The sequence below is a fragment of the Canis lupus genome, chromosome 16 (genome assembly GCF_048164855.1).
Source record: "Canis lupus baileyi chromosome 16, mCanLup2.hap1, whole genome shotgun sequence".
Classification (NCBI taxonomy): Eukaryota; Metazoa; Chordata; class Mammalia; order Carnivora; family Canidae; genus Canis; species Canis lupus.
Genome location: NC_132853.1, coordinates 49,928,464 through 49,946,524, shown reverse-complemented (window position 1 = coordinate 49,946,524; position 18,061 = coordinate 49,928,464). Strand labels below are relative to the sequence as shown.

The 18,061-nt window shown below is 38.1% G+C and overlaps 1 protein-coding gene across 4 annotated transcripts in view; it reads left to right on the top strand.

Moving 5' to 3' along the window:
* Positions 1-18,061, top strand: part of TLK2 (tousled like kinase 2) — a 122,792-nt gene that overhangs the window by 36,917 nt on the left and 67,814 nt on the right. For 3 of the 4 annotated variants that reach the window (XM_072781256.1, XM_072781257.1, XM_072781254.1), the window contains exons 3-6: positions 14,140-14,211; positions 14,420-14,489; positions 15,496-15,539; positions 16,271-16,366. In XM_072781256.1, coding sequence (XP_072637357.1) covers positions 14,140-14,211; positions 14,420-14,489; positions 15,496-15,539; positions 16,271-16,366 — 282 coding nt within the window. The remainder of the gene's footprint in view (positions 1-14,139; positions 14,212-14,419; positions 14,490-15,495; positions 15,540-16,270; positions 16,367-18,061) is intronic. The other variant, XM_072781255.1, reaches the window with a different exon arrangement.

Sequence of the window (18,061 nt, the reverse complement as noted above, 5' to 3'; positions counted from 1 at the left end):
TTACTATTAATTAAGGATTTTCTTGACAGTGTACTGTAATATTTTTGTTTTCTTACTAAAACACAATTATCATTCATTGAAAATCACTGTTTCTTTTTTTTTTTTTTTTTGGTTGAAGGGTGTTGTTTTGACCTGGTATATTCATTTTAAGTTTCAGTTAATCTGATTTTTTGTTTGTTTGGGAGGAGGTTGGGATTTTAAAAAAAATATATTTAATTTTTAAAAATATTTTATTCATTTATTCATGAGAGACACAGACAGGCAGAGGCACAGGCAGAGAGAGAAGCAGGCTTCCTGCAGGGAGCCTGATGTGGGACTCCATCCTGGAACTCCAGGATTGCCCCCTGGGCGGAAGGCAGGCGCTAAACCGCTGAGTCACCCAGGCGTCCCTGGGCTTTTTTTTTTTTTATTTTTTTTATTTTTGAGGTTGGGCTTTTTAATTTTTTAATCCACAATATAGTTAACATACAGTGTGATATTAAATTCAGGTGTACAATATAGTGATTCAGTAGTTCTATATATTACTCCATGCTCATCCTAAGTGTACTCTTAAGGCTTTTTTTTTAAGAGGTGTAATTGACATACAACACTATATTAGTTTCAGATACATAATAGAATTACCCTACCCTACTCTGGTCAAAATCAAATGGAAGTAAAAAAAATGAAGTAAAAAATAAACTTAATTGTATCTATGCCACCCAAAGTATGTTTGCTACTGTTATTATTAGAGTTAAACCAATTGATTGAATTGAATATTTTTCCTGGCTTTCTAGATTAGATAGCTTCACCTGGAATCGAGATTGATTATCACAGTAAATAAGAGCTACCTCAGTTACATTGGCTTACAGTTATAAAAATTGTATTGAAATACATTAAAATGGTGCTGCCATTTTTAAAATACGTCAAATTGATTTTGTTCTTTAAAAATAATTTTTCTTGAGAACGTTGCTGAAGATGGTTCTGTAAGTTAAGAGTATAGTGGTCCCTGCTAAATTGGGAACATTCCGGAAGTAGTGGGATTCTGCCAGTTGCTGAGTATGTTTATTCTGAGTATGCATTCTGCAGCTGGGGAAATAACCACATCAGTGTTCATGTCCCACTGTTAGGTGGACCTGGGCTAAAATTCGACTGATCCCCTGACATCCCTAAGCCCCTCTTTTGACTGGTGGATCACAGTGATGTTTTGGGTCTTCTGGAATTAGTGTCTGTTCAGAGCCAGTGTCTAGTAATCCTCAAAGAATCTTTGATTATTTCATTTTACCCCATGCAGAATCACCTTGGTAGACAGTGGTAGTCCTTTTGGGGAAAGCTTGTGGAGAGAAAAATTAACAGTGTAAATTTTTCGTGGCATAGTAGGATCCTTCCTCAAGAAGACTGCTTCATTCACTGATTCTGGATCTATAAAGTGACTCAAATCTTGGGATTGACTAAGGGGCCCTGGCTCTGTGCTTGTTTCTTTTTTTAAAATATTTATTTATTTATTTATTTATTTATTTATTTATTTATTTATTTATTTTATTTATTTATTTATTTATGAGAGGAGTGCACAAGCAGGTGGAGGGCAGAGGGAGAGGGAGAAGTAGGCTCCCCGCTGAGCAGGGAGCCTGATGCAGGGTTAGGTCCCAGGACCTTGGGATCATGACCTGAGTCGAAGGCAGATGTTTAACTGACTGAGCCAACCAGGCACCCCCCACCCCCTGTGTTTTTAATGATTGAAATTAAGCTTTTGTTCCCTTTACCTAGACTCTTCTGCTTATACAGATCAGGTAAGAATTTAATAGATTTCCCTTGGGGCACCTGGGTAGCTCAGTTGATTAAGCTCTCCACTCTTGATTTCAACTTAGGTTATGATCTCAGAGTTGTGAGCCTGAGCCCTGTGTCAGGCAGGCTCTGCGTGGACATGGAGCCTACTTAAGATTCTCTCTCCTTTTCCCGCTGCCCCTCCCCCCTGCTTGCACATACATACTCTCTCAAATAAATTCATTCATTCATTCATTCATTCATTCATTCTTAAAAGAATTTATTAGACTTCCAATCTATTTCACTTATAGTAAACACTGATCAACTAGCCAGTGCCCAGCATCTCTGGGAATCAGACTGTTCTAAATGCTGACTTAACTCTGCTAGGGTATGAAAGGGTGGTGCTACCAATGTTTAAAAAAAAGTATGAAAAAAAAACAAACGTATGGAGACCCTTAGTTTTTATTTTAGCTTTTTATTTTTTTCCAAGTTTTTATTTAAATTCAAGTTAGTTAATGTATAGTGTAGTATTGGTTTCAGGAGTAGAATTTAGCAATTCATCACTTAAATGTAACACCTAGTGCTTATTGCGGCAAGTGCTCTCCTTAATGCCCATCATCCACGTAGCCCATCCCTCCACCCACCCACCATCCTCCAGTAATCCTCAGCTTGTTCTCTGTGGTTATGAGTCTCATATGGTTTGCCTCCCTCTCTATTTTTATCTTATTTTATTTTCTTTCCCTTTCCCTGTGTTCATCTGTTATGTTTCTTAAATTCCACACGAGTGAAATCATACGGTATTTGTCTTTCTTTGACTGATTTCATTTAGCATAATATACTCTAGTTCCACCCACATTGTTGCAAATGGCAATATTTCATTCTTTTTGCTGGCTGAATAGTATTCCTCTGTATGTATACGTGTCTGTGTATGTGCGCACAGATCACATTTTAATCCATTCATCAGTTGATGGACACTTGGGCTCTTTTCATAGTTTGGCTGTTGTTGATAATGCTGCTATAAACATTGGGGTGCAGGGGCACCTGGGTGGCTCAGCTATCGAGCATCTGCCTTTGGCTCAGGGTGTTCATTCCAGGTCCTGGGATTGAGCCCCACGTCGGGCTCCATGCAGGGAGTCAGTCTGCTTCTCCCTCTGCCTGTATCTGCTTCTCTGTGTCTCTCATGAATGAATAAATTTGAAAAAATCTTTTAAAAATTGGGGTGCGTGTACTCAAATCTGTATTTCTGTATCCTTTGGGTAAATACCTAGTAGTGCAACTACTAGATTGTAGGGTAGTTCTATTTCTAACTTTTTGAGGAACCTCTATACTGTTTTCCAGAGAGGCTATACCAGTTTGCATTCCTACCAACAGTGCAAGAGGGTTCCCCTTGGGAGGCCCTTAGTTTTAATTTCCATTAGGTATAACCTTTAATGGAGTATCTTAACTACTTCAGGTAGTTTGACCCTGTCGTCAGCTATGTTCCTCTGTACTTAATCAAGTTTAACTTTTGTCTGTTGTTCTCAATTCTTAAATTCCTTTTAAGATGCCAATTTAGTCTACTAGAGCGAAAAGATTAACCTTTGGCCCCTACTTCTACAAGTTTTTCTTAGTTTATATGGGCTTTATTCATGTGCTAAAGTCTGGCTGTCAACTTTTGTATTTTAACCTCAATTTTCATAGGTTTATAACTTATACACAAAGTTTTCTTTCTTTTCTTTTTTTTTTTTTTTTTTTTTAAGATTTTATTTATTTATTCATGAGAGACACAAAGAGAGAGGCAGAGGGAGAAGCAGGCTCCATGCAAGGAGCCATACGTGGGACTCGATCCCGGGACCCTGGGATCACACCCTGGGCTGAAGGCAGGCCCTAAACTGCTGAGTCACCCAGGGATCCCTACACAAAGTTTTCTTTGGCTTGTGACTAAAGTACTCTTTTAAAGCTCCCTCCCCCACCCAAAGTACATTTTTAAGTATATTAGAAAAATTTTTATTTGGTTTTAGAAATCATACTTTTTAAAACAAGAAAATTGGCTTTTCAGTTTTTTAAACCGTCCATTGACTTGTCTGTTTTTTACTTATGAAGAAATGATTAAACGAAGACAGGGTAGGGATCCCTGGGTGGCTCAGCAATTTAGTGCCTGCCTTCAGCCTGGGGCGTGATTGATCCTGGAGCCCCAGGATCGAGTTCCGCATTAGGCTCCCTGCATGGAGCCTGCTTCTCCCTCTGCCTGTGTCTCTGCCTCTCCCTCTCTTTCTGTGTCTCTCATGAATAAATAAATAAAATCTTAAAACAAAACAAAAAAAAAACAACAAGACAGGGTAAATAGTTTAAATGTTGGCATGGAAAATGGGGCTTTTGCTAAGGAGTCTTATTATCATACATTGTTAAAAAATTTTTTCTAGCTTCTATTTGAACCTGAGATGACTCTTTGAAGGGACAGTTTCCCCTCCCCAGTGACTTGGATATTAGTAAGTGTTCTAAATAGCTATTGTATATCAAATAACAAGTGACAGACTATTTTACTTAAAAATATATGAAAAATATGATATAATTGTTAAACTTGGGTGGATGAAGATGTTCTTAATATACAAGAGTGTGAATTTACCATTACAGTTTAAGGTTTCAGAAAAAAAAAAGAACAAAATAATAAAAATAGAAGAAGAAATAAATATACTGCAAAACAGACGACTAAGAATCCAGAGTTGGAAAATTGGGAAACACGGGATGCCTGGGTGGCTCAGCGGTTGAGCATCTGCCTTCGGCTCAAGATGTGATCCCAGAGTTCCAGGATGGAGTCCCACATCGGGCTCCTGCATAGAGCCTGCTTCTCCTTCCTCTGCCTCTGTCTCTGCCTCTCTCTGTGTGTCTTTCATGAATAAATAAATAAAATCTTAAAAAAAAAAAAAAAGGAAAATTGGGAAACAGCAGGAAAAATTGAGGGATAAATTGGGATCACAAAAGATACTGAGGACTTACAAAGTGAAAAAACTGGAAATGGATGCATTATATCCTATTAATATGAAAGTCTCAGTGGAATAGATGATTTCACTGGAAGTAGGAATTCATGTTGACAGTATGTAAAGATCAAGATAGATTCCTATAATCAAGTAAAAATCAAGATTATAAAATTATCTTTTCCTCTCCTATTCCTTGAAGTAGAGCAAAAATCCAGTCCCTAGTTACATGGTTTCTCCTAATCTTTTAAAGAATAGGGAGTTTTCATATTAAATAATAACATAGAAATAATAAATTCCAATAGCAAAATCTGACAAATATGAGGAATTAAAAATATAGCCTACTTTCATTTATGAATATATAGATGTTTATTTATTTATTTTTTTCTTCTAAAGATTTTATTTATTCATTCATGAGAATACACACAAAGAGAGAGGCAGAGACACAGGCAGAGGGAGAAGCAGGCTCCATGCTGGGAGCCCGACATGGGACTCAATCCTGGGACTCCAGGATCGCGCCCTGGGCCCAAGGCAGGCGCTAAACCACTGAGCCACCCAGGGATCCCCTGTTACCTTAAAATTTGATTAATATAGGGATCCCTGGGTGGCTCAGCGGTTTAACGCCTGCCTTGGTCCCAGAGTGTGATCCTGGGTCCTGGGATCGAGTCCCACATCAGGCTCTGTGCATAGAGCCTGCTTTTCCCTCTGCCTGTGTCTCTCCCTCTCTCTCTGTGTCTATCATGACTAAATAAATAAGATCTTTTAAAAAATTGATTAATATATCTAGTGTCAGTATAGCTCAAAGGCTAGTAGCACATATTTTGAAGCCACACTGCTTAGGTCTGTATCCTGGCTCTGCTTACCAGCTGTGTGACCTTGGGGAGTTTAGTTTACTAAGTTTTCTTACGATTTCTTCATCTATAAATGAGAGTAATTACAGCAGCTGTCTTAAGCTGTGCATAATGTACTAGGGCTGCCATAACAGACTGGGTGGTTTAAAGAACAGAAACTTATTTTTTCACTGTTCAGAGGCTGTTAAGTCCAAGATCAAGGTGTTAGCCGGGTTGGAGTTTTTTCTGAGGCTTTCCCTCCTTGGCTTACAGATGGCCACCTTCTCACTGTGTCCTCATATGATGTTTCCTCAGTATGTGTGCATGTCTGGTGTCTGTGTCCTCATTTCCTTTTCATAAGGACATCAGTCATACTGGATTAGGGCCCACTTTAACAATCCCATTTTAACTTAATTTCTTCTATTTATTATTTTTTTTAAGATTTTATTTCTTTATTCATGACAGACACAGGCAGAGGGAGAAGCAGGTTCCATGCAGGGAGCCTGATGTGGGACTCAATCCCGGAACTCCAGGATCAATCACCCTGAGCTAAAGGCAGGCACTTAACCGCTGAGCCACCCAGGAGTCCCTGATTTCTTCTTTTAAAGGCCCTATCTCCAAATACATTCTGATGTCTTGGGGGTTAGGTCTTCAACATAAATTTGAGGAGGACACAGTTGAGCCCATAGCAGGTTGTTACCAGGATTAAATATTATAGAATGCCTTGCCTCTGTAGCAATTCTTACCTAAGTATCGTTTATCATTATTGATTAACTATAGCAAGTAAATGATACATAAAAACTTAAAAAAACTTTTTATTTCAAAATAATTACAGATTTAAAGGCAATTGCAAAAGATTTGCATGGAGGTTTCATGTAGTTTCCCTCCCTAATGCATAGTTTTGCATAGTTATAGTACTAAAACTAGGAAATCAACACTGATAAAATCCACACAACTCATTCAGATGTCACATTATACATGCACCATTTGTGTGTGTCAATGTACACATCTGTTTACTTTTATTATTTGTGTAGCTTCTTTTTTTATGAGTTATTTATTTTAGAGAGTGGGGGGCGGGGCAGAGGGAACAAATCTTCAAGTAGACCCCCCTTAAGTGTGGACCCTGATGCAGGGCTTGTTCTCACTCATGCAGTACTCCATCTCACGACCCTGAGATCACAACCTGAGCTGAAATCAAGAGTTGCCTGCTTAACCAACTGAGCCACCCATGTGCCCATGTATAGCTTCTTATAATCACAATCAAGATGCAGAACTGCTCCAATACCACAAGCCTCTCTTGCTACTCCTTTTTAGCTATCCCTACCTCCTCTTCTTTGAAATCCTAACCCTTGACAACCACTAATCTGTTTACATCCTTGTAAATTTATTATTTTGAGAAGTACATATATATGTTTTATATATATATGTGTGTGTATATATATATATGTATGTATATATAATATACAAATGGAATCATTTAGTATATATTCTTTGGAGATTGGCTTTTTTTACTTGGCATTATTTCCTTGAAGTCCATCCAAGTTGTTGCATGTGTAAATAGTTCATTCCTTTTGATTGCTGAGTAGTAGTCCATGGTGTGGATATACCACAGTTTGTTTAACCATTTACCCAATAAAGGGCTGGTTTCTTTCCAGTTTTTGGCTGTTATGGGTGTTGATTTTGTAAGTTCTTCATAGAGTTTGGATACTGACCCTTTTTCTGATACATAATTTGCAAATATCTTCTCCCCTTCTGCCCATTTCTTAGCTGATTGTTTTTTGGGTGTTGAGTTTGATAAAGTTCATAGTAGATTTTGAGGTTTTGGCTATTTAAAAAATTTTTATTCATGAGAGAAACACAGAGGCAGAGACATAGGCAGAGGGAGAAGTAGGCTCCTCATGGGGAATTTGATATATGGAATTTGATCCCCAAACTCCAAGATCACGCCCTGAGCCAAAGGCAGATGCTGAACCACTGAGCTACCCAGACATCCCGAGGTTTTGGCTATTATGAATAAAATCATTATGAACATTTGTATACAGGTTTGTATGTGAACATTATTTCTCTGGAACAAATGTCCAGTAGTATACAGTTCTTGGGATATGATATGTGTTAAGTACAATTTTAGTTTTTAAAGAAACTGCCAAACAATTTTCTAAATTGGCTCTACCTTTTTATATTCTCACCAGCAATGTATGAGTGATTCAGTTTTTCTATATACTTGGCCAGCATTTAAATTTGTCACTGTATTTTATTTTAGTATTCTGATAGGTGTATAAGGACATTTTGTTGCAGTTTGAATTTGTACTTCCCTAATGGCTAATGATGTTGAACATCTTTGTCATGCTTATTAGCCCATCTTTGTATCTTTGTCAGTGAAATGGCTGTTCATGTCTTTTGCCAGTTTTCTATTGGATTAAAAATTACTGTTTTAAGTGTTTTATATAGTCTAATTTTAAGCCCTTTGCCAGATATATGTGGTTAGGAAATATTTTAGTGTGTGATTTGTCTCTTTGTCCTACAAGGTCTTTTGCTGAGTAAAAGTTTTAAATGTTGAGGAGGTTCCATTTATTAATTTTTCCTTTTATAGATCAAGCTTTTGGTGTTAAGTCTAAGACCTCTTCTCCTAGTCCTGTGTTGTGAAGATTTTCTCCCCCGTTTTTCCCCCTAAACGTTTTATGGTTTTGTTTTACATTTAAGTCCTTTTTTTTTTTTTTTAAGATTGTATTTATTTATTTGAGAGAGAGAGAGCACGAGCCAGGGGAGAGGGAGAGGGAGAAGCCTACTCCCTGCTGATAGGGAACCAGAAGCATGGCTGGATCCCAGGACCCTGAGATTATAACCTGAGCTGAAGGCAGACAATTAACGGACTGAGCCACTCAGGAGCCTCTACATTTAAGTTCTTGATCTCATTTTTTTTTTTTTTAAGATTTTATTTATTTATTCATGAGAGACAGAGACAGAGGCAGAGGGAGAAGCAGGCTCCATGCAGGAAGCGTAATTCAGGACTCGATCCTGGACCCCGGGAGCCATAGGCAGACACTCAGCCACTGAGCCACCCAGGTGTCCCTTGATCTCGGTTGAGTTAGTTCTTTAAATAAGTTATGAGGTTTAAGTTGAGGTTCATTTTTTTTGTGTGTGTATGTCTAATTGCTCCAGCACCAATTTGTTGAAAAGTCTATCAAATTGTTTTTGTGCTTTTGTCAAAAACTAGTTGGGCATATTTGTGTTGGTCTGTTTTTATCAGTTGTGAGAATTAAATATGCTAATATAGAATGCTCGGCCCATGCAAGTGCTACATAAGTGTTGGCTATTACTATTATTATTATTACAATGGCAAATAAGTAATAGCTTTTTAAAAAGCATTTGGATGAACTCAGTAGCCATCTCAACTTTCTAATTTAAAAAACAATATAGTTTTTAAAATATATTTATTTGAGAGAAAGAGAGAACATGCGTGCATGTGTTCATGAGCTGGGGGAGGGGCAAAGAGAGAGAAATCTCATGCAGGCCCCTGTGCTCAATCCCATGACCTCGAGATCATAAGGTGAGCTGAAACCAAGAGTCACTTAACCAACTGAGCCACGCAGGTACCCCAGTACAATTTTTATTTTTATTATTATTGTTTAAGTTTTTAAAATATTTTATTTATTTATTCATGAGAGACACACACACAGAGAAGCAGAGACAGAGGCAGAGGGAGAAGCAGGTTCCATGCAGGGAGCCTGATGTGGGACTTGATCCTGAGACTAGGAGCACACCCTGAGCTGAAGGCAGACCCTCAACCACTGAACCACCCAGGTGTCCCCCCAGTACAGTTTTTTTTTTTTAGAGATTTATTTATTTATTTATTCATGATAGAGAGAGAGGGGGGCGCAGAGACACAGGCAGAGGGAGAAGGAGGCTCCATGCTGGGAGCCCAACGCGGGACTCGAGGGACTCGATTCCGGGACTCCAGGATCGTGCCCTGGGCCAAAGGCAGGTGCCAAACCGCTGAGCCACCCAGGGATTCCACCCCCCCCCCAGTACAGTTTTTAAAAACAGTTTTAGTTGTGGTAAAATACATATAAAATTTACTGTTTTACATTCTAATAAGTGCACAAAAGTTCAGTTTTGCCACATCCTTGCCAGCACTCATGACTTTCCTTTTTTTTGGATAATAGCCATCCTAATAGGTACAAGATGGTGTGGTATTTCAGTGTAGGTTTGTTTTTGTTTTTTTAAGATTTGTTTATTCATGAGAGACACAGACAGAGAGAGAGAGAGAGGCAGAGACATAGGCAGAGGGAGAAGTAGGCTCCATGCAGGGAGCCTCATGTGGGACTCGATCCCAGATCCCGGCATCATGCCCTGAGCAGAAGGCAGATGCTCAACCTCTGAGCCACTCAGGCGTCCCTCATTGTAGTTTTGATTTGTTTTCCCTAATGATTAGTGATGTTGAGTCTCTTTGTGTGCTTATTGGCCTTTTTGTGTATCTTTGGGCAAATGTTTGTTCAGGTCCTTTGCCCTTCTTAAAAAATTTCTAAGTAAACTCTATCCCCAACGTGGGGCTGAACTCACAATCCTGAGATTAAGAGTTGCAAGCTCTACCAACTGAGGCTGTTTTTTTTTTTAAGATTTATTTATTTATTTATTTATTTGAGAGAGAGAGAGAGAGTGAGAGAGGCAGAGACACAGGAGGAGGGAGAAGCAGGCTCCATGCCGGGAGCCCGACGTGGGACTTGATCCTGGGACTCCAGGATCCCGCCCTGGGCCAAAGGCAGGCGCCAAACCGCTGAGCCACCCAGGGATCCCCCCTATCCAGTTTTTAATTAGGTTGTTTGTTGTGTTCTTTTTGATTTGTAGGAAGGAATTCTTTGTATATTCTGGATATTAACCCCTTATCATAGGGTATATGATTTGCAAATATTTTCTTCCATTTGCAAATATGATTACTCTGTTGATCATGTTCTTTGATGCACAGAGGTTTTTAATTTTGATGTAGTCCAGCATATCTATTTTTTTCTTGTTGTTGATGCCTGTACTTCTGGGGTTTTCGATTTTGAATTCATTTCTGTATGTGGAGTAAGGTAAGAGTCCAACTTCATTTTCTTGAATGTGGATATCCAGTTTTCCCAATACCCACTTGCTGAGAAGACTGTCCTTTCATCATTGGATGGTCTTGAAAATTATCTTATATCGAGTCATTATGCAGTACACCTTAAACTTATGCATAGTTGTGTATCAATTATATCTCCGTAAAACTGAAAAATAATCAAAAGAAAACATTGGAAAAAAACATATGAAAGGGTTTATTTCTGGGCTTTCAATTTTATTCCATTTTTCTCTATGTCTGTCTTTATGCCAGTGTCATCTTACTTTGATTATTATAGCTTTGTAGTAAATTTTGAAATTAGGAAGTGGAAGGCCTCCAAATTTGTTCTTTTACAAGATTGTTTCTCTGTTTGAGGTCTTAATACAACTTTTAATGGTGAAGCACTAGAGGAGTTACCTTGAAAAAGAACAAAACCGTATTCTTTATGCTTATTATTTCAGTCAGTAAAATGTGAAACATATGAGATATATATTGTGGAAAGGAAGATATAAACTTATTTACAAATGCTGTGGTTTTATATCTAAACAACTAAATCAAAAGGAACAAACTAATAGATGATTAGAAAGAATAATCAGTAAAGTGGGATCTCATTTCGGTTCTGATTTGTATTTCCCCCTTACCTAATGATGTTGAACTTATTTTCATGTGCTTATTGACCATTTGTATATAGTTTTTGGAGAAATGTCTGTTCAGATCTTTTGCCATTTTTAAATTGTTTTTGCTCAGAAGTCAGCTGTTAATGTTACTGTGATTTCCTTGTAAGTGATGTGTTATATTTCTGCTTTCAAGATTTTCTCCTGTCTTTGCCTTTGAGCATTTTTCCTATGATGTATCTCTTTGTGAATCTCTTTGTGTTTATCCTGCTAAGAATTCATTAAGCTTCCTGGATGAGTATGTTATTGCTTTTCAATAAATTTGAGAAGTTTTCAGCCATTATTTCTTTGAGTATTTTTTTTTCTGCTCCTTTCTTGCTCTCCCAGTTATTTGCATGGTGATGTACTTCAACACTTTCCCACATTTCTCTGAAGCTGTTTGTGTTTGTTCTTTCTTCTGTTTTCTCTTCTGTTCTCAGCTTGCATAATTTCTATTGATCTATCTTCAGATTTGCTAATTATTTCTTTTGACACTTCATTTCTGCCCTTGAGCCTCTTGTGCATTTTTTTTTTTTAAAGACTTATTTATTTGTTTGAGAGAGCAAGTGAGCGCACTCATGCCCACCTACAAGTGGGAAGGGCAGGGGGAAAGGGAGAAAGAATCCCAAGTAGACTCAGTACTGAGCGAAGAGTCCTATTTGGGGCTTGATGTCAGGATCCTGAGATCACAACCTGAGCCAAAAACCAAGAGTCGGATGCCCAGATGACTGAGTGCATTTTTTATTTCAGTTACTACAGTTTTCAACTCCAGAATTCCCTTTTTAAAAATATATATACTTTCTGTGTTTCTATTGGTACTCTCTATTTGATACAACATTGTCATTCATACCTTTCTTTACTACTTTAATTATGGTTTCCTTTGTCTCTGTGAACATTTATAATGTCTATTTTGAACTTTTTTTCTGTTAAATTTAACATCTCACTCTCATAGTGCCTATGGTCACTCTCATAGGCAGTTTCTATTGCCTGCTTGCTTTGTTTCCTCCCTGTTATATGGGTCATACTTTTCTATTTCTTTGTATGCCTCATGATTTTTTTGTTGGAAACCAGTTGTTTTAGTTGATATGCCAACTCTGGGTACTGATTTTTCATCCCGGTATTGGGACTTGTTATTGCTATTTGCTTGTTTTTTTGTTTAGTGACGGAATTATTTTCTCTTTCTTGCTATTCTTCCAGTGTCAAGCCTCTGGGGGTAGCTTTAGGGAGTCACAGCTTTAAGTCGGTTTGGGATGACTGGTACTTTTAGGGCTTTCTTTCCCTGACCAATGCAGCTGTTAAACTCCACTAATTGTCCAGATTGCTCTATTGTTTTCAACAATACCCTGAGACTTAAATTCCTCCACAAACTAATCAGATCAAATTGGGGCTCCCTGGAACGGAGAGTTTCTGAGGTCAGTGTCTGCTATTTGTTCTTAACCCAGAAGTACTTCTCCCCTGTGTCTTACTCTTGGGTTCTCTTCTGCAAACTAGCTGGCTTACAGTCTAAGTTGTGTGTGTTTATTACCTCCACAGATCTTCCAGTTGCCTTTTACCACGACTTCCACCATTCTTGAGAATACCCTTCAATGTTAAGCTTGTCTGTGATATTTTGGGAATGAAGTCAAGTCTTTTGGGAAGAGATTTGTTAGCATGTGTTCTTGCCTTTCTCCTGAGGCAAAATATCTGAGTCAGGGTTCTGGAGCTGGAGACAGGGACAATGGCAATCTTTTCTGAGTGACATCCTGGTTCTGGGAGCTGAGTGCTGGGGCTGGGCAATGGGAGTAGGGTGGGAGTGAGGTGCATGCAGCAACTTGCTTCTCTTGGTGTGGAACTCCCACCATTTCATGAGCTGGGCAGAAGGGCTTTTGGGGCCTCACTGTTTTCAGTGTGCCATGCCTGAGGTGTAGCCTCTGTTCCACAAGTGGGGGTTGTAAATGGGGAGCCCCTGCTTTTGATGTACTTGCCTAGGATTTAGTATCAGCAGCATGGGCTGGCGATAGTCCTGTTCCTTGCAGGAAAAAAGCTCTTGGACTTAGCTGGGGGAAGAGGTTGACCACAGCAGGAACTGGAACCTTGCTGAGATGGGAGAGGGTAGGAGTGAGAGTGATCCTGGTTCCAAAACCACAGACTTTGACCTTTCAGTCTGAATTTTCATAGATTTTTATTGAATAGTTTTCTTTATTTACTGTTTGCACTCAGAGACCATTTCTAGAGGTTTTGAATGGTTGTTTTTTAAAATAATTTTCACCAATTTCACTGGAGGGGGCCAGCAGAGCTCCTCGTACTGTGAGGCTAGGAATCAGTCCCTTGTAACTTTGTTTTGTTGAGCTAGTGGTCATACCTCCTTAAAGCTTGACTCAGAAAAGGATTTCCTTCCTTATGGTCCCTGACCACTCCTCCTGACATACTCCTTAACATATCAACTTTCAGATGATGCTTCTATGATATGGAAGGCCAAGAGAATTTATTTCCCCTGCTTATTTTCCTTAAAAAATGAATTCACTACATGTGGAGGTACTCTAGAAGGGAAAATTTGCACATGACTACAAGTTGGTCAAGGAAAAGAAAATAATAGTAGCTAGAGAAATTTTTTTTTAAAGATTTATTCTTTTATTCTAAAGTAATCTTTACACCCAACAAGGGGCTCTAGCTTACAACCCTAAGATCAAGAGTCACGTGTTCTACTGACTGAGCCTAGAGAATTTTAACATGAGGGCACCTTAGTATACTTGATTTTTTTCAAGTTGGCTTGTAGGTGTTATAGTTAATTCTTGATTTCTTTGACCTGACTTACACATCAAAATCAGCAGGCTTCGTCCTCAGTTTTGCTGTCATTTTAAATTAGTTTCTTTTGATTCCTTTTTTATTTTATTTTTTTTCCTTTCCAGGGGCCACTCAACAGTGAGTCTTCCAACCAGAGCTTGTGCAGCGTGGGGTCCTTGAGTGATAAAGAAGTAGAGGTAAGAGGCCGTATTCATTGTGAGACTTTACATGTTTCCATACTTTCAGTCTGGGTTGAAAGATAGCACTGCATAACTACAGGACACTGATTGACTTGTCTGTGCCTTATATCTCCTTATAAGTTTGATATTTTGTACATACTCTCAAATTTTCATAATGTGAAAAATTTAACAAAATGCTAATTGTAATGTATATGGTGTTTAACAGACTCCTGAGAAAAAACAGAATGACCAGCGAAACCGGAAAAGAAAAGCTGAACCATATGAAACTAGCCAAGGTAGTAATAATTTCACACCAATAAAAATACTAAATTCTTATGTACTTAGAATTTTCCAACTCACGCTAAATAATTAGTTCAGATACAGGGATTCCTAACAAAGGAGATTTTTTGTACCTTAAGGGAATAGCAGGCTGTTTATTATAGACTTGCCATTTGATATACACCTGACAAAAGTGTCAGTTCTCTGGGGACTTTTTGTTTTCCCTGTTGTAAGTTAACGATCTTCTCACAGGTTTTTCTTCAGATTAAACATGTATTATACAGAAAAGAAGTTACATTGGCGTTTTAACCATGTCTTGCATTAGCTCAGTGATTTGTTAATAAAAGATAACCAAAAATTGTTTTATTTACATGGCTGTCCTTTCTACCTCCTCTTCTTCTGTGGCAATTATCTAGTTGAACATTGGCACCCAGTGGAATCATTCTGTAAATATGAGGATTATGATGCTAAATATCCATATGTAACGAAGGAGGGAATAAATGGTTTGTTTCGTCCACCTACCCCTCTGAGGAATGGAAGTCTTAGTCTTTTTAACATTTTTCTTTTCTTTTTTTATCTACAAATCATTTTTTACTTTTGAGGGGAAAATTTTCCCAAAGTGACATGGCCACACAGTTTTTTGTGGTGTAGAATAAACTCTTTAGTTCTGATGAGTTTGTTTTGAATTCTTTGTTCTCCTAATTGAGGGCATGGACTATAAATTAATTTTATTTTGATTCACAGTTATGGCATAGATTTTGTTAGTATGTTATAAAAGAAAGATTAGCAAATCTTAAAGGAGAGCAAGCTCAGAAAAAAATCTTTTCACTGCTTTATTAAGTCTTTTTATTAGATGAGAAAACTCTCTTCTTATGAAACAGGTAATTTGGCTTTTATTTGTTAAAAGTAAAGCCAACATTTGAATTGATAACGTATGCAGTTATTGAATTCATAGTACATTTAGTGAATGATGGTTTACACATGTTATTGGAAAAACTATACTTACTTTGGTTTCATTTTCAGGGAAAGGCACTCCTAGGGGACATAAAATTAGTGATTACTTTGAGGTAAGTTAAATTTTTGGAAAAAAAAAATCTATAGTGATTTTTTAAAGAACTAAATCCTTGCGTTCATTTAAAGCTTTAGAAAGCAATATTTTGCCTTTACTGTGCTCTCCTCCCCTTCTTCCCCATCTTCATCAATCTGATGGTGCCCCTTCTCTCTCCATTAAGAGGAAACTGCTGCTGACTTCCTAAATTTAAATTTGTTTATGATGTGTCTTGTCTGTGATGATATAAAAATTCACAAATGAGGTGATTTTTCTCTTGGCCAGACTAGGTTTTGGGTCTTACAAAGATTGAAATGGAGTGACTTGGACTCTTCTTTTGTCCTCTTCCCTTTAGTTCAGTGGGACATGTAGCGAGCTTGTTGACCCATCGTTAGTGGTTCCTAAAGAAGACACTAACATCCACTATATCACTGTATTCTGCTTTCGGGTATTTTGAGACAAGAAGGGAAAACATTCTTCTCTGATGTCCTTTCAAAACCATGTGTACCTTCAGCTTTCTAGCCATGTTTTCTTTATATCTTGGTACATTTCTGCTGGAGCTCCTTCTTAAAATCTGATTGAAAAAAGCAGAATTTGACTTACATGGCATTTTTTCTTTAGCATAAGATGTATTGACTTATTAAAGGGGCCATATAATTAAGACCTGTTTGTGTGTTAATCTTTTACTCTCCTTATTTGAAGCATAGTACTGTTTTGAATTATTCATATCCATTTTTCCCTGTTGGCCAGTTTGCTGGGGGAAGCGGGCCAGGAACCAGCCCTGGCAGAAGTGTTCCACCAGTTGCACGATCCTCACCGCAACATTCCTTATCCAATCCCTTACCGGTAAGCATTCACCTGGAGAAATTTGACACCTGTTGTAGGAGACAAGAAGCCCAGGAACACTCAAGCAGTTTCTCTTCCATTAATTACCCAAGGGGAATGAGACATTAAGGAGAAACATTCATAGTATTACCTGTGAATCGCTTTAGATTCAAGTCTGTATCCGTAAATTTATGTTTTACAAGAGCTAACCCTATTTTGCAGTATAAGTTGCCTCTATGCTTACAGCTCGGTGTCCTGTCAAGGAAATAATTGCCAGTTCAAATATTAGGTTTTTATCCTTGCCAAGCTTATATGTTCCTGTAACTGAATTCTGTTTTTTTTAAAAAAAATTGGTCAGCTCCTGGCATTTGATTTATTTTCAAGGCTTTCTCAGTGATGTGGTAGAGAAGCTAATGTTACACAAATTTGAGATAAGTTTGTTTCCTTTCTTCCTTTTTTTTTTTTTTCCTTTTAAGATTTAAAAAAATAATCTCTACACTCAGTGTGGGGCTTGAACTCAGAACCCTGAGAGATCAAGAGTTGTAGGCTCTACTGACTGAGCCTGGCAGGCAGCCCTGTTCCCTTCCTTTAAGTGAGAATTGAAGGTCTTAAAAAAACATTTTAGCCAAGTTAGTGGTTCTCAACTGGGGGGTAATTTTACTTCTTAGGGGACAGGGAGCAATGTTGGAGTAATTTTTTATCACAACTAGAGGATGGGAGGAGGGAGCTGTGGGCATCTAGTAGGCAGAGGCCAGAGAAGCTGGTAAACATCCTACACAACAGGCCCCACAATAAAGAGTTACCTGCTCCAGGTGTCACTGGTGCCAAGATGGCAACTCCCTGAGCTAGCTAACTAATACGGGGTTTTGTGTTAATTTACTTGAGTGCCTTTGGAAAATTTGTTGATACAAGATCTTTGTACTCAAGAGTGTGTTCTGGCCGCTGATGTCTCAGGTATTGTTTTGGGATCTTGGAGAAAAGGGGTCTTCCTGAGATCAGTTTCTGTGCTAGGTCTCTTTTTAGGAATTTCGTTTAACTGTGCTGCTTCAGCAGAGTTGGGTAATAGTGCTCTTTTTCCTAAGTGATTTAGTTGGCTGCGTTAGAATATTCAGAATGCACTTCTTTCCCTTTTCCGCGTCATAAAGTCATGCGTTCATTAGAGTGACTACAATTATTAAAGCACTGAGGAAAATATATTCAACTTGAAATTTGGCTATCATTTCGTCATCCTTGTCAATCTTTAAAAATGTTAGAAATATTTGATGTGTAGAACTGGTTAGATTTGAGGTTTTTAAGGTAATTGTCTTAAGAGGCTTATGTACCTATTTTTTTTTAACTATTTATTTATTAAAACGAAACAATTTTTTAAAAGTGATCTCTACACCCAATGTGGAGCTCAGACTTACAGCCCTGAAGATCAAAAGTCACATGTTCTACTGACTGAGCCAGCCAGGCACCCCTATTTTTCTTAGCTTTTCAACCAATTAAAGTGTTTAAAGTATTCCAACACAAGAAAGAAATATTACTAGCCCCCCTCCCAACCCTTTTATGCTCCCTGCCAGTTATTAGCCCCCTCCCTGCCACTGGGGATGGGCACTATCCTGACTTCTAACAGCATAGATGTTGTTTTTTGTTTTTCTGTTTTTGTACTTTGTATGAAAAGAATCATACGATATATAATCTTATGTCTGGCTTCTTTTATTCAACAGTTCTTCT